Raw genomic sequence first — 20,955 nt, 5'->3', positions numbered from 1 at the left:
CCTCCATGTGCAGATTGTGATTACAGCCTTAAGATAGCAAGGGGAATTGCCTGCCTGTGACCCCAACCATGAGCCCCCAAACCTGGACTAAGCTGGATCAGGAAGTAGCAGTTGCTTCCTTAGAGAGGCCTGATGTCACCACAATATTAGAAAATGGAGGCCAGCAGCCACACATTGTTAGATAGTTTTATTTGAAATACTTTGAAGTAAACATTATAGCAAGGCACAAATGCCACTGCAGATTAAATAAGTGATGGCTTGGGAGGGACACCCTCCACCCCACCCTCTGCTATTGTTACTATAGCTAGGCTACCTTGTAAAACATTCCCTAGACTAAAATGTACACAGTATCAAAAAATACAAAGGGTTTTTATCAAAACACGTTCAGACGAGAAAGTGAGCAATTCAAATGCAATAAGATAAATAGTTTTTTTTCTTTTTAAATTATTTATAGTAAACAATGAGCAGGGTTCCAACTCAAAACATAAAAACCGTATAAAAAAGTAAATATTACACGAAGCATGAGAAATAAGCACACATGAGAGGGATAACACAGATGGGGTGGGGGGACGAGTCAATGTGGGGGTGCGGGAAGAAATCTCCAGAGTCAATTCAGCCAACTGAGAAAAGATTTTGGGGGTAGGGAGGGAAAAGGGGAGAAGAGATGTGCTATCAGAAGAGCAGGAGTATTTGAGGAGGATGCAGCAGAGATTTTTCCTGGAGCAACACCTTCGGTACTGACCACTGTTGTATCTGGGAACACTCCGTGCTGAACCAAGGACATGAAGCCGACTGAGCTGTACGACCGGGGGGTGGGGTGGGGGAATGTCGCCAGAGAGAGATGCTTCTTCTCAGAATACTGTTTCTTCTGTGGTGTCTTTTCATGATTAGAAGTCTTCCAGGGCGATTCTGCTCCAGCTGATACAGCAAGAGAAGGAACCGACATAGACAGAAAAATACACTAAGCCTGTAAGAATGAGAACATTGAGCCCCTGGGTTGGATCACACAAGGCCTGCCTGCATATGTAGCTTAAGCATGCATCAGGCTGCAGGAGCCACCCCTCCCCACCCTTTTTGTTTCTTAGTATAGGCACCCATGTAGACATTTACTTGTGCAGACATTTAATATGTCTGTGCCCCAATTCTCATTAATACGTTGTATGTGCAGTGGAGAAGGGCACCCTACAGTCCATCACATATAGAACTGATGCTCTTGGGCCATGTGAGTGTATGGGTGTGGCAATTACTCAAGCAGATGAACTTCTGCTTTCACTTGCAATAAGGTCCAGCCAGGTTCTGAACACAGAAAGCTCCAACAGGGCTTTCGTTGCCATGGTGCATCTACTTTATGGGCTGACACCGAGACTATGTACATATGCAGCGGGAACATAAAATTCCTTTTGTGCAAAATTTAGACACAAAGTTAACATTTACTGGTTTCAAAAGAACCTCCTCTAGAAAGAGCCAATTTTTAAAATCATGTGATCGTGTTCATGGAGTGTCTGAAAGGTGAGGGTGGCATGATTTTAGGGTAGGGGAGTCTCAATGGATTTGTGTCTCAAGAGGAAAGAAGAGTTAACACAGGTTTGTGAAGTCCAGGTAGAATACTTGGTAGACTTGGACAAGGAAATATGAAAAGAATAACCCAAAGGCAATACTCTATGAAAAAGGGGAGAGGTGGAGCTGTTGGGTGGGGGTCTTGAGTGGCACGTGAGTGCTCCTGTTGTTCCTGCAAGGAGGAGGAGGAGGAGGAGGAGGAGAAGAAAGGAGGGGAATGCAAAAAAGTGCTCCTTACCCTGAAGGTTCAGACATGGTTGGGCTGGATAAGCTAGTCAGACATTCTCTTTCCCCCTCTCACATCTGTTACATATTCAGTGCTACAGATACGGTGGCAGTTGGTTTTGATTTCCCTTACTAATTAAAGTGAATGGAATGCAGCACCCATTCTATGAAATCAACAGCATGTTTAAGAACTCCGCCCCCCAGCCCCGCACTCTGATCAACATCTTAGGGGAGGCAAAACGCACTCTTAAATATTTGGAGACTTTGCACGTTTGTTCTGCGAGTTGGGCTTCTCTGTGTTGCAGGACATGGGATCACCCTCAGAGTCTTTGCTCTTTGAACTGTCTCCTTCCTTTTCCACAATGTTCGTCTCACTGTAAGGCTCTACAAGTCCATTCTCATTTGTCTCCATTTCTAGACCCTCTTTTCCATCCTCTTGTTCTGGCTCCTCCTGTTCTTCCTCTTCCTCTTCCTCCTCTGGATCTTTTACTTTATGAACAATGAAGAGGTGCCTAGTCAGAGAGATGTGAGATGTGTAACACAAACCACAGAGCAGGCACTGATAAGTGGAGCTGTCTGTCTTGTGCCGAGGTATGTGTTCCAGAAATTCAGTCTCAGTGGCTGTTGCAAATCCGCACTTTGCACACTTCCAACGTGCCGCCTTCAGTTTTTTTGCTGGTGGATCTTCAGATCCTGACGCTATGGTCTCCATCTGGTCCAAACCATCTGCAGATACCCTCTTTGGAGATTTTGCCTGTGAAACAAACGCATGACCTTATTGTGCCAACCTGCACTAAGAGCTTGTTCCAGCTGTCCACCATGGCAGCAGTGCCTGCGTGAAGAGAGATCCCCACAGTGCAAAGGTGCACAACTGTGGTGTTTCCACTAGTGAGACCTAGGGAAAGCCTGGGATTTCCTTCCCTTATCTCTCCTGAGAAATCAGAGATAAGGGAACTGTTTCCCTTGCTGGTGCTAGCAATAGCAAAAGAAAGCGGGGGGGGGGGGAAGAGATATATGTTGGGGGAATGTAAATGAATGTGCGTTTCTGTCTGTGCATGAACGTGTTCGTGTGCATGCATACCCATGCACAGACATCTGCGGTCCTTGGCACCCTGGCAGACATCTGATGCAGCCCACAGGGCCAAAAGGGTTGTGCACCCCTGCCATAGCGCATAATAACCATGTCTCCTCCTTCACACCGCCACCTTCCCCACAGCACATCAAGCCATTTTGGGGAATGGGGGGGGCTATATGCACCTCCTGTATCCCTGTCCAACCTTTCCTCTCTCAGCTTGGTGAAGGGATGCTTCGCCTGTGGCACAGTGCTTCTTCGAGTGTCTGTTCACTTACATCACTGGTGGTGGCAGGTGGGGGGGGGCAATAACAAGAGGACTCTGTAATAACCTATGGAGAGGGAATCCCTCCAAATGTGGGTGTTGCATTCATGGTGGAGCAGACTGACCCTGAAGTGTTTCCCTCACCAAATCTGATCTATATCTACATAAAATAAATAGGGCAGCATTTTGGAAGGGGATAAATATATAGTAAAACTGTTGTCTCGGATACTTCATTAGAAAAATACCAGAAGCTGCTACAAGAGGGTGCTTGTTCCTAATACGACTGAAGGTGCGTTCCTAAGCATGTTTAGACAGAAAAAAGTCCTACAACTCCCAGCATGCCCCAGCCAGGACTTTTTTCTGTCTAAACATGCATAGGATTGCGCCCTAACTGTATTAACTGTCTCATCTTTTATTTTCATTATTCTCAAGGCTGAACATTTCGGACCTATATTTACAGTGCCCAAAGGAAGCCTTTTGTCCTTTCTCAAAATCTGTCTGGCCATCTTCTATTTAGGGTGCAATCCTATGCATGTTTAGACAGAAAAAGTCCTCCAAATCCCAGCATGGGAGTTGGAGGACTTTTTCTGTCTAAACATGCATAGGACTGCACCTTTAATGACTCTGCTATCAAGATTATCTTGGTTTCTTCAGTGCTGTCACTCTCAATCTCTCTCTGTCATGTCAGCACCTAGGATTTAATTAGGAAACTCCTCGCACTGGCAATCTTTAAATGGAGCTATGTCCCAAACAATGGGTATATTCAAATTACAGGGTTGTTTCAAAGGGCTGGCATGGGACATGGAAGTCTCAAGTGTTCATTGTGACTAATGGCCTTGGTGCATGTTAATAAGGAATTTGTGAAGAGCAAAGTTAATTTACAGCAGCCATATGCCTAGATGATCTAGGAACTGGATGGCTGAAATTTCACTACAAATCAAGAAACACATCTTTTAATAGAAGGTTTGGCAGTTCCCCCAAAGCTCTAAAGATTCAGCTTTGTATTTATGTGTATAAAGAATTGTAGTCCTCACGGAAAGAAAAAGCTGAATGTGGATTTTGCAAGTCATACAAGGAGGATAGTTCTTGAAGCTGGTCACAAAACAGAATGGTAAGCTACAAACTACCCCGCTTTAATATTTTAAGTAAAGCATTGCAGATTACTTTTGTCAAGACTTCTGCTGGAGCTTTGGCTTTGGATATCTGGGAAAGGTCTGGGTTTTTGATGCCGTGCATGAGGCTGATGTGGCCCTCCAGCATAGATGGCTGAGGAAATGTCTGAATTTCATCTGTGCAGTACCTAATAAAAACAAAGCAAGACAACATAATTAAGAATAGTAATTCTTATCCCTTGTTACCATCTCTTCATTTTTCTTCTCTCTCTCTGTTGCCTCCCCCACTATCAACATTTTGAATTATAAGTGCCTTGGGGCAGGGATCTGCCTTTGTGCTTATGCAACTCTGGAAAGTGCTGCATGGTGCTGTAGTGTATTATTACATACATTTAAATGCCAGCATATTACTTCTAAAGCAGAATTTAGAATCACTGTGCATAGAATATAGTGTTTCAAACCCTCCATTATTAATAATGGTTGCATTTTGTGTTTTATATATGTCATAGGAAATGTATTTTTGTTATTATAGAAGACACTGTCCTGTAAGGCAGCCTAAAAATCCTTTAAATAAACAAATCACCTTTAGTAACTATGACAGTATACTTGCATATTAAAATTTGCATTTTAAAATTTATGTTTTTACAAGGAGACCTTATATAAACATATTTCTTTTTATGACACTGACCCAGTTTCCACAAACAGCTAAATATGCATTAAATAACCCATAGTTAGCTATGCCCATGCATTCCTGGGTTGTTTACAAAAGCGTCTGTAAAACAGAAGCGATGAGTGCATGGGACACAGCACTCTCGCTTGCTCCCACTGTACCTTAGCAATTCATGGGTTGAACAAGTAAGTAGTAGTAGTGTAGTGGTTTACTGTTTGAATTCTAGTTATGACAAAGGGGTTTTTAGTACATGAGACCTTGTGCCATATAAGAATTGCAGGGTTCTTTGGCTCAATCAGGACGGTCCCCCAAAGTTTAGAGACCAGATGATCAAAAGTGAACTGTGGGCTCACACGCTCCCTCTGTGTGGCCAGCTTCACTTTCAGTTATCAGGTTAATGCCAAACAAGGGTTTGCCACGATGTCAAAGTAACGTACAGTTATCGCTAGTCCTCCAAAACAGAATTGGAAATCACAAGAAGTGCTAGTTGCAGTTTGCCAAGACGCGCCAAACTGTTAAGCGAAGGTGAAGCCATACACAAAAGTGAAGGAGCTCATAAACTCACAACTTGTTTTGGATCCTCCAAACCATGTTGCTTTGAATTCAATTATGCTTTGTGGAAAATGCAATGTCTTTCAACTGTGATGACTAGTTCTTTTCTAGAGTTTTCTATATCAGTATTTATTAAGATTTTTTTGTTATCTATAACAGCAACAAATAAAATAAAGGAAAAGAACAATAACTAAAACTTAAATGTTTTGAAAAACAGATACAGTTCCTTTGCGTGGCACAAAATTATCAGGAGGAAAAGAAGGCTTCTAATAACTAAACTAAACTATGTCCTAGTTATAATCTTGGGACTCTGTGAAATTATTGTAAACCCCCCAGACAGGTGTTAACTTGTAATTCACTATCCAAAGTATGTTTAAAAAATGCAAAGGCCCTCTGTGAAGCAAATGTGTCCAATCTTAGTTAAGACAGATTACATCACACTGGATTTGAAACTAGTATTTCAGATGCATTTTTTTGTCTATCAAAGAGATGACAGGATACGAAGACAGAAATTATGATTTAAAACATTCAGACCGTATACACATGCTCACTTACGGTTTTGATTCTGTTCCAAACCATCTATCTGGATAACACTTCAGCTATTTATGAAGACTTCTAATCACTCCATGCATTCTTTAATAAATGTTTTGTTTAAAATCCAGAACTGTTTGGAAAGGTGGGGGTATACACTGTACCTTACTTCTAAAAACTGTCCAGACATATGCTACTTTGCAATATAATAACAAACAATCCTCAAGAAGAGGATCACTAGGATGTGATCCCTAAGTGCCGGAAACTGGAAGCACTAAATTCCTACTTTTGGAACACAGCAGGTTTGAAAGTCACATGTTTGCTTTGATGATAGAGAAGATGCTTCTATAGAGGCAGTTGCTCAGATGGAAGGATTGCTCAGCAATTTTCTTTACTTTAAAATAGATTTATCACTCTTTATATCACATCTTTACAAATATCACTAACTGCATGGCAAAAATAAGCAGCACCATTCTACAGTCAGCCTATCTATGGCACATTCTAGTGGCAGAACTATAAATCATGGAGAAACAGTGTATCAAATTCTATGTTTTCCCCATAACAGTAGTGTGTGTGTGTGTGTGTGTGTGTGTGCGCGCGCGTGAGAAACCCTTTCCCCTTCCAGCCAATTCTCCTGCACAATACCTCCCCATAGCTCAGCCCCCCATCCTCCTTTTCATCCAGGTGGATCCAAGACCAGAATTATCTCTGCTTGCGGGGGGACAGAACAGGAAGAGCCAGGGGGCTGCAAGAAAATCAGTGGATAAGGGTTAAGCAACCCTGCCCTCCAATTCTCCCTTACAAATGCCCACTTGCTCCCCAAATCCTTGTCCCTACATTACAGTTAAATTGGCAAATGTGTTTGGGAAATGCAAGTGCTTGTGTAACATGCAATTCCATCCAGAGAGTCTGTTGTAGCCTGGTATGTTATTTGAGGGCCAGTTCTAATGCTACGTGTTGCATCCATCTAATGGCTTTTGAAGAAACTCCCAGGTAAATATCCATGCAATTGTCTCAGAACCGAATTTGTGTGCCATGGCAGGTCTACAAAATAGATTTGATTCATGAGACAGTCTTCATGCAACCAGCATGGGTGACTATTGCCACAAAATGGTTTCGTGTCATATATATACATCTACATATGTATGAAAGAGCCGTGTATGAAAGCAAAGATTCCATCAGAACTGGCTCTGAATCTAGTTTTCTATTCCAGCGACATCAAATATGACCTTGGTCCATCTTACAGATCTTGTCTGTACAAAGGGAGAGGATAAGAGTTGCTTCTCTTCTAGAGAAATATAAAAGGTTTTCCATTGGAGGAGGATCTGTTTTGTCTGTGTCTTCGTGAAAATTCCAATGTCACATTTGTTACCAAATGACTCAGGAATTCAAGAGCCCACAAAGTGTAGGAGCTAAAAAATTTCAAAACTAAATTACCAGATACACAGTACATTACACTGTCCATTTGCAACAATGAAAGTCACCTTTCTGCTCAGAATTACTTTGCCTCTTTGGCCAAAGTTTGTACTTTATCTAAAAAGAGAAGAGCATTCTTTTTATTACTTTAAACTAAGATTTCAATACAAAAAATTAGCACGGATATTTAAAACCCCAATAATGACATGTCCCCATTCTAGCTCAAATGTCCAAGTATTTGAAGGCGGTTGCATAGTAATCAACTTCCATTATTTTTTGGGTGTGAAGAAAGGATTATAATGTACTAGAGCCTATAATCCTATCTGCACATACTAGGGAGTAACCCCATTGGACACAGTGAGGCTTACTTCTGAGTGAACACACATAGGATTGCACTGACAGGTTTTATGTTGTTATTGTGAGGGAAGCTGTGCTTCCTGTCTTCACTCCTGTACTGACTCATATAAAATGATTTTAGAGCCAAAGCTGAGAGTTGCCCCATCACCCATGCTTCAAATGGGCTGCTCAATTTTGTTTTGCTTTCTATTCCAAGTACCAAAGCATGGTTACCTGATAAAAAGTTTGGCACTTTATTTTTAAAATGCCCCCCACTTTTTTATTTTGCACATTGGAATCAGCTCAGGCAAGGGGAAAAGGTGGCTTCCTGACTAACACAAGGGCCAGCCAATCAGCGCTATATGAACAGCCCTGCTCCAGTTGCGGCGGGAGGGAGTTGCTTTATGATTGATTAGCCAGCCCTTGTCAGTGTTGTGCAAATCTCACTTTTCATCAAAGGGGGTGGGGGGAGACTTGTCCTAAATCCAATCTTGGGGAAAGGTCTGCAAGTGTGTCCCAACCGTGCTGAGTGTACTTTCACGGAGGTTTCACTGCTGAATCCATGTACATCTGTTTGCGGCCTAAAAGGGAAGAGCGTGGGATAGGAAAGGAAGGTTCACAAAAGTGTGGATGAAGAGGAGAGACCAATGCCATCCAAGGTATCTGAATGCAGGAAACTCAAAACACTAAAGGAAGAGGCTCTAACTGCTTTCAAAGGTTTCTAAAGCATTTCTTCTATTAACATCCAGTTGTTTCTTGGAGGTAATATCCAACATTCCTAGTATTCAAGTTCCAATCACAGAGGTCAGGCTTTACACTCTCCATGCCTTGAGGATCACACACTTGGAGACCTTTGCTGTGCATCCACACTGTGGCTTACTTTCAAGATCAGTGGAAGACTGTTAAACTGGATTTGGCAAGGCACGTACAGGATTTTGTTGAAATATACTTCTTTCTGGCCCAATTGTCTGTGCAGCTAAGATTATAACGGCGTAAAACTGGAAATCTAGTGACCCTTTGTGTATTGTACATTGGCTCAGAAAAGCACTATTTGTTCTGGAGATGGGTATGTTAAGGGCCTAATACATTCACCCAATGGAATTAGTAATGGAGAAGGGTACCATTTGTGGCATAATAGAATAATCACCATAAAATATCCTAAATTAGAGGAGCAGTTGTTTTACATTTGGTAACGTGTGATGTTATAAACAATGTTTATAGAATATTGGAAACATAAAATGAAACTGTACAGAGACTGTAGTAGTCCAACTCATCTGGAAGGCACCAGGTTGGTGAAGGCTGCTTCAGATGTTTGCCTCACTTGTATCCCTCCCTTTCTCCAAAGAGCTCAAAGAAACAGATATGCTCTTACCTAATTTTATCCCCACAACGACCCTGTGAGTAGGCTTGGCTAAGAAATAGTGAACTGCCCAAGGCCAGCATCATAACTTTGAACCTAGATCTCCTACCTCCAAACCAGGCACTTTCACCATTATGCCACACTGGCTCCAACAATGCTCTAAACCAGGTGGTAGGCAGCCTTTTTTCTGTCCATGGCCACGCTCCCCTGGGGCCAATCTGTCAGGGGCCACACATTGGCCCTGGGTGAGGCTAGAGCAAAAATGGCCAGGGCCGCTGCTTTCTCTGTTTTGGACACTTCCTTCTCTCATGCTTCCCCCACCCCTCCACTTCCTCCTCATTCAGCAGGTTGCTGGGGAAGGGGCAGATCACTCTTCCCAGAGGTCTGAACTGATCGCCTGCAGAGGGCTTTTGAAATTAGGCCAAGAGCAGCACAGGTTTCTCACCCTTCCCCTAAACAAGGTTAGCACAAACTGAACTAACCATTCTACAATTACTTAGATTCAGCCTGGTGCTTGCATTATTAATGCTTAACATGCCACATTCTTATTATGGAATCTAGCTGGGAAACCTAAGGATCTACCACAGTGAGCACATGATCTCTCACTCTGACCCATGTCTTGAAAGAGACAGAAGCAAAAGCACCTTCTATCAGCTTAGGCTACCCCCTTACCTGGACAGAGATAGCCTAGCTACCGTTATCTATGCTCTGATAACCCGTTGTCTGGATTACTGCAATGCATTATATGTGGGGCTGCCTTTGAAAATGGTCTGGAAACTTCAGCTGGTCCAAAACAGGGTAGCAAGATTGTTAACTGGGACTGGCCAAAGAGATTGCATTACACCAGTACTTGTCCAGCTGCACTGGCTGCCAGTCCATGTCTGAACCCGATTCAAAGTGCTGGTATTGACATGCAAAGCCCTAAACAGCTTGGGGCCAGGTTATCTGAAGGATCACCTCCTCCCATATGTACCTGCCCAGACCCTAAGATCATCTTCTGGGGTCCTTCTCCGGGAGCCCCTGCCAAAGGAAATGAGTCAGGTGGCTACCAGGACGAGGGCCTTTTCTGCTGTGGAACAAGCTCTCTAGAGAGGTTCACCTGACACCTACGTCATACTCCTTTTGGTGCCAGGCGAAGACCTTTTTATTTCCCCAGCATTTTAGCATCCTATCTTAGCTCTGCTGTTTTAAATCTGTATTTTAAATCTCTGCATTGCTGCTAGGTTTTATTCTGGTTGTACTTTTATACTGGAGTTTTCAGCTTTCGTATTCTATATTGTTTTTATATTGTTTTATGCTGTATCTTGTGGTTTTAATTTTTGTGAACCGCCCAGAGAGGTTTGGCTATTGGGCAGTATAGAAATGAAATGAAATGAATGAATGAGCAGACATGTCAGCAGTTTGTAGTCTGGAAGAGCCATAGACATTTTTTAAAAAAGTTGTGTACTCACCAGCAGCTGTAAACTTTCTTTGCTGTGTCATGATTATTACGAATATGTCTGCGCAGGCTGTTGGAGGTATTAAAAGACCGCTCGCACTGCCGACAGGGGTATCTCTTCACATTCTAAGAAAGAAACAGGAGAGTTCGTTCTGACAGCAAGAATGAATTACTTCTGTATTTCCTCTTAATCTGTGCAAAAGTGCGGTCCCGTAAGTGGCGATAGGATTGGATCCACGTAACGTGGATTCATGTCCTAGCAGAGGGCCACTTCATGCAGTATGAAAAAGATGCGCTTGCAATATATCTGCCATTTCTATGATTGACAAGATGTACTTTTGTGGACACATGGTAAACACACCTAAGAATCTCAGCCAATTGTGGCTCTCAGGCGTTATTTCCCAGTGGTCTACAGACAACATTTCTCCTCTTCCAACATTACTGTGTTATTGTGCTCCCCATGGAGATGTGAAACAGATTGGTTGCAAACATGGCCTCTTCATACTACATGAAGCAGTCCTTGGCCATAAACTCACCTGCTTGCCTTGAGACAGTCATGGTTTCTCAGCCTCACAGTTCCCCATTTGTAGATGGGGATCTATCTTATAAGGCTGTTATATGATCCATCTTATAAGGCTGTTGTGAAGAGGAATCCAGATACTCGTGCATTTGTAGTCTCTCAGATTTCAAAAACTATGCACTTATAAAAATGAAACGCATACCGAGAAAGAAGCAGAATTATCTCGGACTCTCTCAGACATGCTTCCACATGACTGCAGCAGGCCAAAAGGGGGGTGGGGGAGGGAAGCAAACATCTTGCTCCTACAGTGTTATGGGGCCGCTGAAAAACTATTGCTATTTTAGAAAATATAGCTCCCAAGTTTCATGCAGACCGCTACCTTTCCATGGCTTTTCTTCATATGGGACACATAGGTCTCTCGGTCAGGGATCCACTGCAAACACTCCCGACAAGTCCAATTGCAGGGTTTTGGCTTGGGCTTTGATTGTGGGCTCGTATCTTTTGCAGGCAAAGAGGTCTGGGAAGTACCATTGATTACTGACAGCTCCTTTGATGTCGGGAGGACGTTACTGCTAGTCGCCGTCTCCACCTTTTGTCGGGCGCTAGTGAGATCCTCAGGATTTTCAGGGACCCCATGGACGCTCTAATGAATGAAAGTCAAGCAATCAAGTGTCAGGTATCAAGATTAGCATATCTCAATTCAAGTAACAGAGCAAAGGGAAGTTGCCCAGGCTTCCTTTAAAATAGCTGGAAACTACTCTGCTTCAGAAAGCTCCATTATATCATTTCATACCTGTCTGTTTTTCTTTTAGACAGCCAGGACTAGGGATGGAGGAGAAATCCTCCACGGACCCCAGTGAGGCCGGATTCAAAAGAATCTGCCCCCTGGAGTCCATGGAGGATCAGAAGACTTAGCTCCGCCTCCTGGAGGAATCCTTGCTGGCCGGATCCTCCCTGCCGGCTGGCTCCGGAGTGCCAGTGATACCGCCACCATTGCTGTATCGCTGGCTGGGTGGATTGACTGCGGACGCAAATGGAATCCAGTACACCATTTATGGCTGTAAAGGTCTTAGATTAAGGTAAATGTAGCCGTAAATGGCTGCATTTACCTTAATCTAAGACCTTTACGGCTGCAAATGGCGTACTGGATGCCATTTGCATCCGGAGACAGTCCCCCTCAGCCAGCAATACGGCAATGGCAGCCGTATTGCTGGCGCTCTGGAGCCAGCTGGCGACTCCACGGAATCGCCGTGGAGCGGAGCTGGCCAGGTAGGATTCCGGGGGGAGGGAGGGATCACCTCCCCCCCCCCCGCAGACCCCCCGCCCCCCCGGACCTGAAGGTAAGTATTTCGTACATCCCTAGCCAGGACTGAAAACAGATGTCCAAAACTAATTAGTTATGGATGCAGCTCATTCCAATTCATCACCACAACAAGAAACAATATGCTTAGCTTTAAATACTAATAGAATAGTATGCTTGTTGTGCTTGCTGCAAATGACCAAAGGTTGAATTCATGGTTTGGCAGATAGTGAATGAACACTGTTGATAAAACCATCAGTGGGATTAAAATTTAATTAATTGATTAATTAATCACATTTCTATACCACCCAATAGCCAAAGCTCTCTGGGAAGTTCACAACAATTAAAACCATAAAATACAAGATGATAAAATACAATATAAAAATTTAGGAGTTTAAAACTATAGTATAAAAATAATAACCACATAGAACCTTGCTGCAGTGCAAAGACTTAAAATACAATGCCCGGTTTAAAACATAAACTGAAAAGCTAAAATGCCTGGGAAAATAAAAAACGTCCTCATGTGCCGCCAAAAAGAGCACAGTGTAGGCACTAGGCAAGCCTCTCTGGGAAGTTCATTCCACAACCAGGGTGCCACAGCAGAAAAGGTCCTCTTTTTGGTAGCCACCCAACTCACTTCATTTGGTGGGGGCTCCCAGAGAAGGGCCACTGAAATTGATCTTGGGGTCCAGGAAGCTGTATATGGGAGGAGACGATCCTTCAGATAACCTGGCTGCAAGCGGTTTAGGGCTCTGAATGTTAATACCAGCACTTTGAGCTAGGTCTGAAAATGAGCTGGCAGCCGGTGCAGATGGAAAAGTAATGGCATATCATGATCAGATTGACCAGTCCCTGTTAACAATCTCACTGCCCTATCTTGGACCAGCTGAAGTTTCTGGACCAGTTTCAAAGACAGCCCTACATAGAATGCATTGTAGTACTCTAGATGAGAGGTTATCATAGCATGGATAACTGTAGCTAGGCTATCTCTGTCCAGATAATGGTGTAGTTGGTACATTAAAGGTAAAGGTAAAGGTGTCCCCAACCAGTCGTGTCCGACTCTAGGGTGCTGTGCTCATCCCCGTTTCTAAGCCAAAGAGCCAGCGCTGTCCAAAGACGCTTCCGTGGTCATGTGGCCGGCATGACTAAACACCAAGGTGCACGGAATGCTGTTACCTTTCCCGCTGAGGCAGTACCTATTTATCTACTTGCAATTTCTTGCTTTCAAACTGCTAGGTTGGCAGGAGCTGGGACTGAAGACGGGAGCTCACTCCATCACGCGGCACTCGGGTCTCGAACAGCTGTCCTGCCGACCTTCCGGTCTGCAGTTCAGCGTCTTAACCACTGAGCCACCGCGGCCCCAGTTGGTACATTAGCCTAAGCTGATAAAGGGTGCCACCAAATCCACCTGTGCCTCAAGTGACAGTTCAACAGCACCCCCAAATTATGAACCTGATCCTTTAGGGTGAGTGCAACCCCCTCCAGAACAGGTTGAAAATCTCTTAGCTGGGGAGATGAACCACCCACTAACAGTACCTCCATCTTGTCTGGATTGAGTTCAGTTTATTGGCCCTCAACCAGTCCATTACCACAACCAGGCAATGGTTCAGAACACCCACTGCCTCACCTGGGTTTAATGAAAAGAAGTGATAGAACTGGGTGTCATCTGCACATTGGTGACACCTCAGTCCAAAACTCCAGATAAACTTCCCCAGCAGTTTCATGTAGATGTTGAACAGCATAGGGGATAAAACAGAGCCCTGTGGAACCCCATGGCATAACTGCCAAGGGATAGAGCAACAATTCCCCAGCACCACCTTCTGGAATCGTCCATCCAAGTAGGAGCAGAACCACTGTAGTGCAATACTTCCAACTCCCAGGCCAGCCAGCCTATCCAGAAGGATACTGTGGTCGATGGTATTGAAAGCGACTGAGAGGTCCAAGAGAATCAACAGGGTCACACTCCCGTTGTTCCTTTCCCGGCAAAGTAATCCCACAGGGCAACCAAGTTTTCCTAAAACCAGGCCTGAAGCCTGATTGAAATGGATCTAGATAATCCATTTCATTCAAGAGGGCCTGGAGTTGGCCAGCAACCACCTGCTCAAGCACCTTTCCCAGGAAGGGGATATTAAAAACCAGCCTATAGTTGTTAACATCTTCTGGGTCCAAGTTAGGCTTTTTTCAGGAGTAGCCTAATAACTGCCTCCTTTAAAGTGGCCGGCACCACTCCCTCTCTCAAGGAGGAGTTGACAATCTCTTGGACCCAGCCGGACATCTCCTCTCTATTAGATGTTGTAAGCCATGATGTTCAAGCACACAGGTGGTCAACCGGACCTGGCCAAGCACCTTGTCTGCATCCTTGGGCAGGATCAACAATTGCAACTAAAAAGCGAAAATAAAAAGGTCTTTGCCTGACACCAGAAGGACAATAAGGTAGGCATCAGGTTAACCCCTCTGGGAAGAGTGTTCCACAGTGGGAACACCACCACTGAGAAGGCCCTCTTTCTAATAGCCACCTGCCTCATCTTGGGAGGGGGGTACACCCTTAGGAGGCCCTCCAATTAAGATCTTAATGTACTGGTAAGGACACATGGAGATAGGCCGTCCTTTAAAGTACCCTGGTTCTAAGCTGTGAAGAGCTTTAAAAGTCAAAACCAGCACTCTGAATTGGGCCCGGAAATAGGTTTGGAGCCAGTGAAGTTGGCATATTTCATGTGAATATGATAACACCCCGTCCCAGTTGGTAATCTTTAGCACTTGCATCCTAACGCAATACATTCCTGGGAGGATTGTTTCATAAGCTTTCCTTGAATTGGTTTTAAGACTGCTTGTGAGGATATCCATCAGTAGTGAGTAAAAGAAGGATAGCAGATGTATTTCATGCAGACAAGTCTAAAATACAGAAGGTAGGAGGGGTTCTGTGTGGGCATGGAATCATCCTCCGCCACCAACCTTGACGTGTTGCATTAACTGAAGTTTCTGCATATACACCAGCTGACAATGAGGACACTTGAACACGCCCACCATCAGCCTGTTGGCATTTTGCTGAAAGTGCTCCTGCAGAAGCCTCTTCTTGTTAAAGACTGTCTCACAAGAACATTTGTAGATCACCCTGGAACAATTTAAACATGACACTGACAATGGGGTTTTACTCTTTCAAAATAAAACAAAACAAGTGAAGGAGTTTATTTATTTTCAAAACAAGTGATGGAGAACAAGCCCCATCCCCACAAGTGAAGGAGAACAAGCCCCATTTCCCCATCATGGAAATCATTGTTATTGAACAGAAAACCATGTTCTGCCCTGCCAACATACACATGCAACATGTCCCTCTGGACCACTGAATGAATGTTGCAGGAGCTGTCAGTCCAGGCAAGTATTTTCAAAAGACTGTGCAATCAGATTCACTCATCTGTGGTTGTAAAGCAACTGTGGTTTTAGAGGGATGGTGCATGTAAAGGCCACCTCCTTATGGAAATTTCCAAGTAGTGCTAATTTAATTTTAAAATATTACCCTCCCCGGGCCAAAGCTCTGCTTGGTGCTTCCATTACTGCTGCTCTAGGGTATGAAGAGTTACAAGATAGTTTGTGGGGGTACAAAGCAGGGCAAAGCAACTAGGTCTGGGGCACAGATGGATGGCACCAGCAGTGGCTGCTCTCTGAATCTTCTAAGAACATAAGAAGAGCCCTGCTGGATCAGACCAAGGGTCCATCCAGTCCAGCATTCCGTTTGTACAGTGGCCAACCAGCTGTCAACCAGGAACCGACAAGCAAGACATGAGTGCAACAGCACCTTCCCGCCCATGTTCCCCAGCATCTGGTGTACATAGGCTCACTGCCTCTGGTACCGGAGGTAGCACACAGCCATCAAGCCTAGTAGCCATTGATAGTCTTCTCCTCCAGGAATCTATCTAACTCCCTTTTAAAGTCATCCAAATTGTTGGCCATCACTGCATCCTGTGGTAGCAAATTATATAGTTTACCTATGAGTTGCGTGAAGAAGTCCTTCCTTTTATCTGTCCTGAATCTCCCACCAATCCGCTTGTAGCTAGACAGCACATTGCTAACTGGCATAGAGACAATGCACAACCACACCACACAGTATAATGCGGAGAATGGGGGATGGCGGTACACTAGCAAAACAGATTATGGTAAACTACTCCTTGCGTTTGTGCAAGTGCGAACACAGTCTTGGGGAACAGATGGGCTACACTGCTAAACTGTAAAATAATTAGCAAGGAAGATTTGTCTGTAACCTTCCATTTCTTTTCAAAGAAAAAGTGTGCAGATCCTATTACTAATGTTTCCCTACAACACAGAAGTCAACATATAAACATCAACATATCTCTTCTACATACAGATGGGATGGAGAGGCTCCTGCAAACATGGGGGCTTGGACAGAGAAGTACGTGTAGAAAGCAAAACTGGGTAAGGAAGGAAAATGCCAGAACTATTATGGGCAATGTGGATATTTAGCCAGGCATATACTTACTGAGATGTCTTGTGAGGTTCTGAAGGGTGCTGGCTAGTAATGTGAGCCGTGGTGCTGTCTGCAGACTTGAAGGCCATAGGACAGAACGAACACTTGTGGAAGACTTCACAGTGTTTCTCATGAATGTGCACTTTGAGCATAGCTTGTGACATGAAGACAACCCCACAGTGAGTGCACCTGGAAAGTGAGAGAGAGAGGGTTAAACTGAGTGCTGCAGCCACAAAATTCTCTCTCACATACTTGAAATTTCCATGAAGTGTCAGGAAATGGGCCCTGGCCCAGGTACATCTCACTGAATCCCTTGCTAGTGACCGAGAGGGAGTAGCAAACAGCATGGTAGTGGAATTTGCATATAGCACATTATCTGGCAAGTCTATCTACTTAGTGTGAGAAAGGAGTACAGAACAGAGCTCTGATGTTGAGATACTATCACCCAGTGTAACAGGGAATGGAAAAACTCAATCCAGTTCAACACAGCAACTGTCTGGGGCCAATAACACTTAAGCAGTCAGGGTGAAAAGGTTGGCAGAAGTTACTAGTTTGGGGTTATACTACAGCAGAAAAAAGAAAATTACTTTTGTCGATGCTACAAATTAAGCAATAATGGAAAATGGTGACTTATAAAGATGCTGGATTGGGAAGACAAGCGTGTGCCAGGAAAGGAGAGAAGACAGGACTTCACGGGAACCTCCCTCTCTCACTGCCTAACTAATAAGCACAGTTCCTATGGACAAGGGACATATCCAGGAGAGCTGGGAAAAACATTTGTTCTTGGAGAGCAGCTGCCAGTCAGAGCAGACAACATTAGGCTAAATGGACTAATGACTCAGAATAAGGCAGCTGTATATGCTCAGGTTTCCCCATACCTTACCTCTTTTTGTCATCATTCCCAACTGCCTCCAGTTGGTCTACACTTGATAGTACTAGTAACCACTATGGTCATTGGTCCCTTTTCTGCCAACTTATCTCTCCTCAAATTCACACAAAAAATACAGCATCATGCATACAATCTTACAATAATTCACTTGATACAGTGCTTCCAAAGTAAGAGCCTGAGGCTACAGTTATTGTTAAGGTTCCCCTTCCGGTGGAATAGATTAAACATAGTCTAAGGCCAGTTTAACAGATTTTGTGCTTTGGGAAAGCAATAGCAAAACAGACTTTAAGACTCAAGTGATCTGGGCTTCATTAAAAACATTCTTGTTAATTTATATTAAAAGACCAACAATTTATTCACAGCCCAAACTTGGGGGCTCAATTGTTTACCCTCTCTAGCTATCCTGTGTCACCATGGGACAAATAAGGAACTCAACCAGACAGTGTTGCGGCCTCTCCCTATACTAGCTCTTTCTCCTTTCAGGCCACTTCTGCACCAGAAAAAAGAATCTCAGTTCCTTGAGACTACAAATAAGCGACTGTGAGTCAGTGATTGATTAAGATGCTGGACTGGGTAGACAAGTGTGTGCTGGGAAAAGGAAAAGCCACCCTGGGCACAAAAGCAAAACAGGCATTTGTAGGAAGCATATGGAAAAGCATGAAGTGAATGCAATAATTATGCTTTAAGGGGAGGGGGAGGGCTCGTTGCAAGCCCCACTGTTCTGATGGAGATCCAATGAAATGCACACAAAACTGAAGTTCCCTTTAAAGTGTGTTAAGATCTGCAAAACCTAGACAATACTGAACAACATTTCTCCCATTTAAAGTGGGTTCAAATCAAAATGTATCTACTGTTAGCCATAAAGACTAAACCATCACTACCCAGTGCCTGCATTAACCCTTCAGTGTTCTTTTCCAGTCCTCCAAAGTCTCTTAGGAGTCTGCCAAACACTTCTTCATTCATGCTTCATTGTCCCCTAGCCCAGGGTGGGCAACGCCTGGAGGTCTGGGGGCCAAATTTGCACACAAGCTAAATTTGGCTGTTTGGGCACTCCATACTCACTACAAACACCTTGTTTTTAAAATGGGGGGGGAACTGGGGGGCAGCGGGTCTCTATGTGGGCCATGTGTTTCCCACTCCTAACCTAGACAATCAACAATGAAAAAGAGCCTTCACGCTATCCTTGCTCTCTCTTGTTCTTTGGAGAGTCAGTATCACATCCTTATCTATTCAGTTAAACCTCAGAAATACCAGTTCTGGGGCAAATTTGGTGTTCTTCCATGGGTATTATTTTGTGAAAGAAAATGGTTATGTTAGACTCAGCCTATCACCATTAAACAACAATATACCCCTTAAGATGGGCTGCAGGAGTTCACCTAAAAAGCCCAGATATTTGCAAAGTTTTCCCATCTGAGCCTACTTCCTTGCAACTTTGGATGTAGCACAGAATACTCATCTCCAAAGTGCCTATAAAATATGGGCTTCCTGAAGGTGTAACAGGAAAAAAAAACACCTTATCAGCATTTGATGTTTTGTAATTGTCAGCTTGCTTAGTCACAAAATAAGCCTATAGCAAAAATTCCTGCAGAAGAATGATTAGAGAAAGGATCTGAAACTCACCCCCACCCAATCCAATGCCCTCTCTCAGCATGCATTAAATGTCATGAGACATTTCCTTTTCCCCCATATTTAGCACAAACCTGTAGCCAACTTTGCGTGAATAATGCAGGCAATTCTCCTTGACATGGGTTTGGAAATAGGCTGACCGGCAAATGGCTCCACACTCTGGGCAGCAATAAGGGGATTTGTGAGCATGGATTCGTTGATGAGCACAGTAACTGCACTTGTTAGGCAACAGCATCTGGCACACTTGACACGTCTAAAGGAAGAAAAAGAGAGATCACAATTAGCCATTCCATCTTATAAAGTCTTCTGCACGTCTCACACTTGATCAGCCCCTCATCTTTTTTGCACTTTCTGCTGCCAAGATAATCTCCTATCCTCACTACTTCTTATCTAATCCTGTATTCTCTCTTTACCTCAATCTTGCCCACTATAGATTCTCTTGGCAGGGTCCGTGTCACTTTTGTTTTCTGTACAGTGCTTGGACCCTGCTTACATTAAATTAGTGTTAAGCAATGGAAACTTTACAAGAAAGAACTCTTGTTTCCTTCTGCAAATATTTTTGGAGAAAAAAAGATCTCTAGTGTAATACTTATTCTACTCTCCCGAAAGCAGAGTATCCATATACCTTGTTGTAAAGAGAGGTGTCAAGAGTCTCCTGTTACATGCCATTTTAAAGCCAAATCCTATCATACTGACTACTAGAAAGAGTTTTGAGGAAGAAGCTAAGCCAGGCAATTGTCTTTGTTCCAAGCAGATTTGGCACTATGTTTTCTGGCATCTGGGCAAGAGAATTTCAGTGCTCCTCCCAGATCCTCACTAGAGGTGGTCCTCTCTGCCACTGACATAGCTCACTGGGCCCAAAGGCCAAACATCCAGACAGCAGGAACTATCAAAGTAACTGCCTCAGATCATCTGTGTGTGGCAAGAGAAGAATAGCTCACCCTTGTGACCTGGGCAGGAATGTGATGGTGGTATCACCCTTGAAGCAGGACATGAAAAAAAGGCTTCCTTCCACCCATCTTTTATTTTGCATCTGGAGAATACTACCACCACTTTTCACATCCGGAGTACACTGGGTCCAGTGTTATGGGCTAGCCCAGCTGTCTCTCATGGGCTCTCCTTAAAGGATCATGGACAGGCAAGTATCTTTGGCTCAACAGCGGCTTACTTAAAAAGGAGTTTACAAGAGATCTTAGGCTTGACGGTCTCTGTCCTTGCTTTCTAAGGGGTGCTTTTTCACTGTACTGGCTCTGCCCCTAGAACAATGTGGTGTGATCCAAACCTAGTCTCTTTGGGGCAGGTTTTCTCCATGTTACCTCATGGGGTTGAGAAGGAAGGAACTTCCCAGAGGATGAAGAATCGCTCATTCCCTCTCAGAGCAACAAGCCCACTAGGCTCCTTTAGCTTGCAGGCTACTGGGATGATATCGGCTCCTGCAATTGTCCATACCTCTCCTCCCTCCCCCCTTTTCTGTGCTAGCTGCTTCTTAGGCTCTTCAAATGACACAAGCTAAAGGGCAGCCCCTCCACCTGCAATGCAGCTCTGTACTCTATCTGCTTCTTCCACAGTCTCCAGATCAACCTATAGACGGACTCAGCGCCCACAG

General features: G+C 44.0%; 1 protein-coding gene across 3 annotated transcripts in view; it reads right to left on the bottom strand.

The window, feature by feature from the left end:
• Positions 1 to 172: 172 nt before the first annotated feature.
• The window catches only part of ZNF592 (zinc finger protein 592), a 46,566-nt gene continuing 25,783 nt past the window's right edge, over positions 173 to 20,955 (bottom strand). For 2 of the 3 annotated variants that reach the window (XM_084816957.1, XM_084816955.1), the window contains exons 3-9: positions 19,424 to 19,602; positions 16,847 to 17,023; positions 15,307 to 15,466; positions 11,434 to 11,697; positions 10,548 to 10,660; positions 4,284 to 4,419; positions 173 to 2,536 (exon numbers count right to left, since the gene is read on the bottom strand). In XM_084816957.1, the coding sequence (XP_084673083.1) occupies positions 2,030 to 2,536; positions 4,284 to 4,419; positions 10,548 to 10,660; positions 11,434 to 11,697; positions 15,307 to 15,466; positions 16,847 to 17,023; positions 19,424 to 19,602 (1,536 nt within the window). In that variant the 3' untranslated portion in view covers positions 173 to 2,029. The remainder of the gene's footprint in view (positions 2,537 to 4,283; positions 4,420 to 10,547; positions 10,661 to 11,433; positions 11,698 to 15,306; positions 15,467 to 16,846; positions 17,024 to 19,423; positions 19,603 to 20,955) is intronic. The other variant, XM_084816956.1, reaches the window with a different exon arrangement.

The sequence above is a fragment of the Heloderma suspectum genome, chromosome 11, assembly GCF_057233095.1.
Source record: "Heloderma suspectum isolate Gila_16-S chromosome 11, 16-S_ref, whole genome shotgun sequence".
Lineage (NCBI taxonomy): Eukaryota > Metazoa > Chordata > Lepidosauria > Squamata > Helodermatidae > Heloderma > Heloderma suspectum.
Note: the sequence above shows the minus strand (reverse complement) of the source record. Positions and strands in the feature narration are given on the sequence as shown.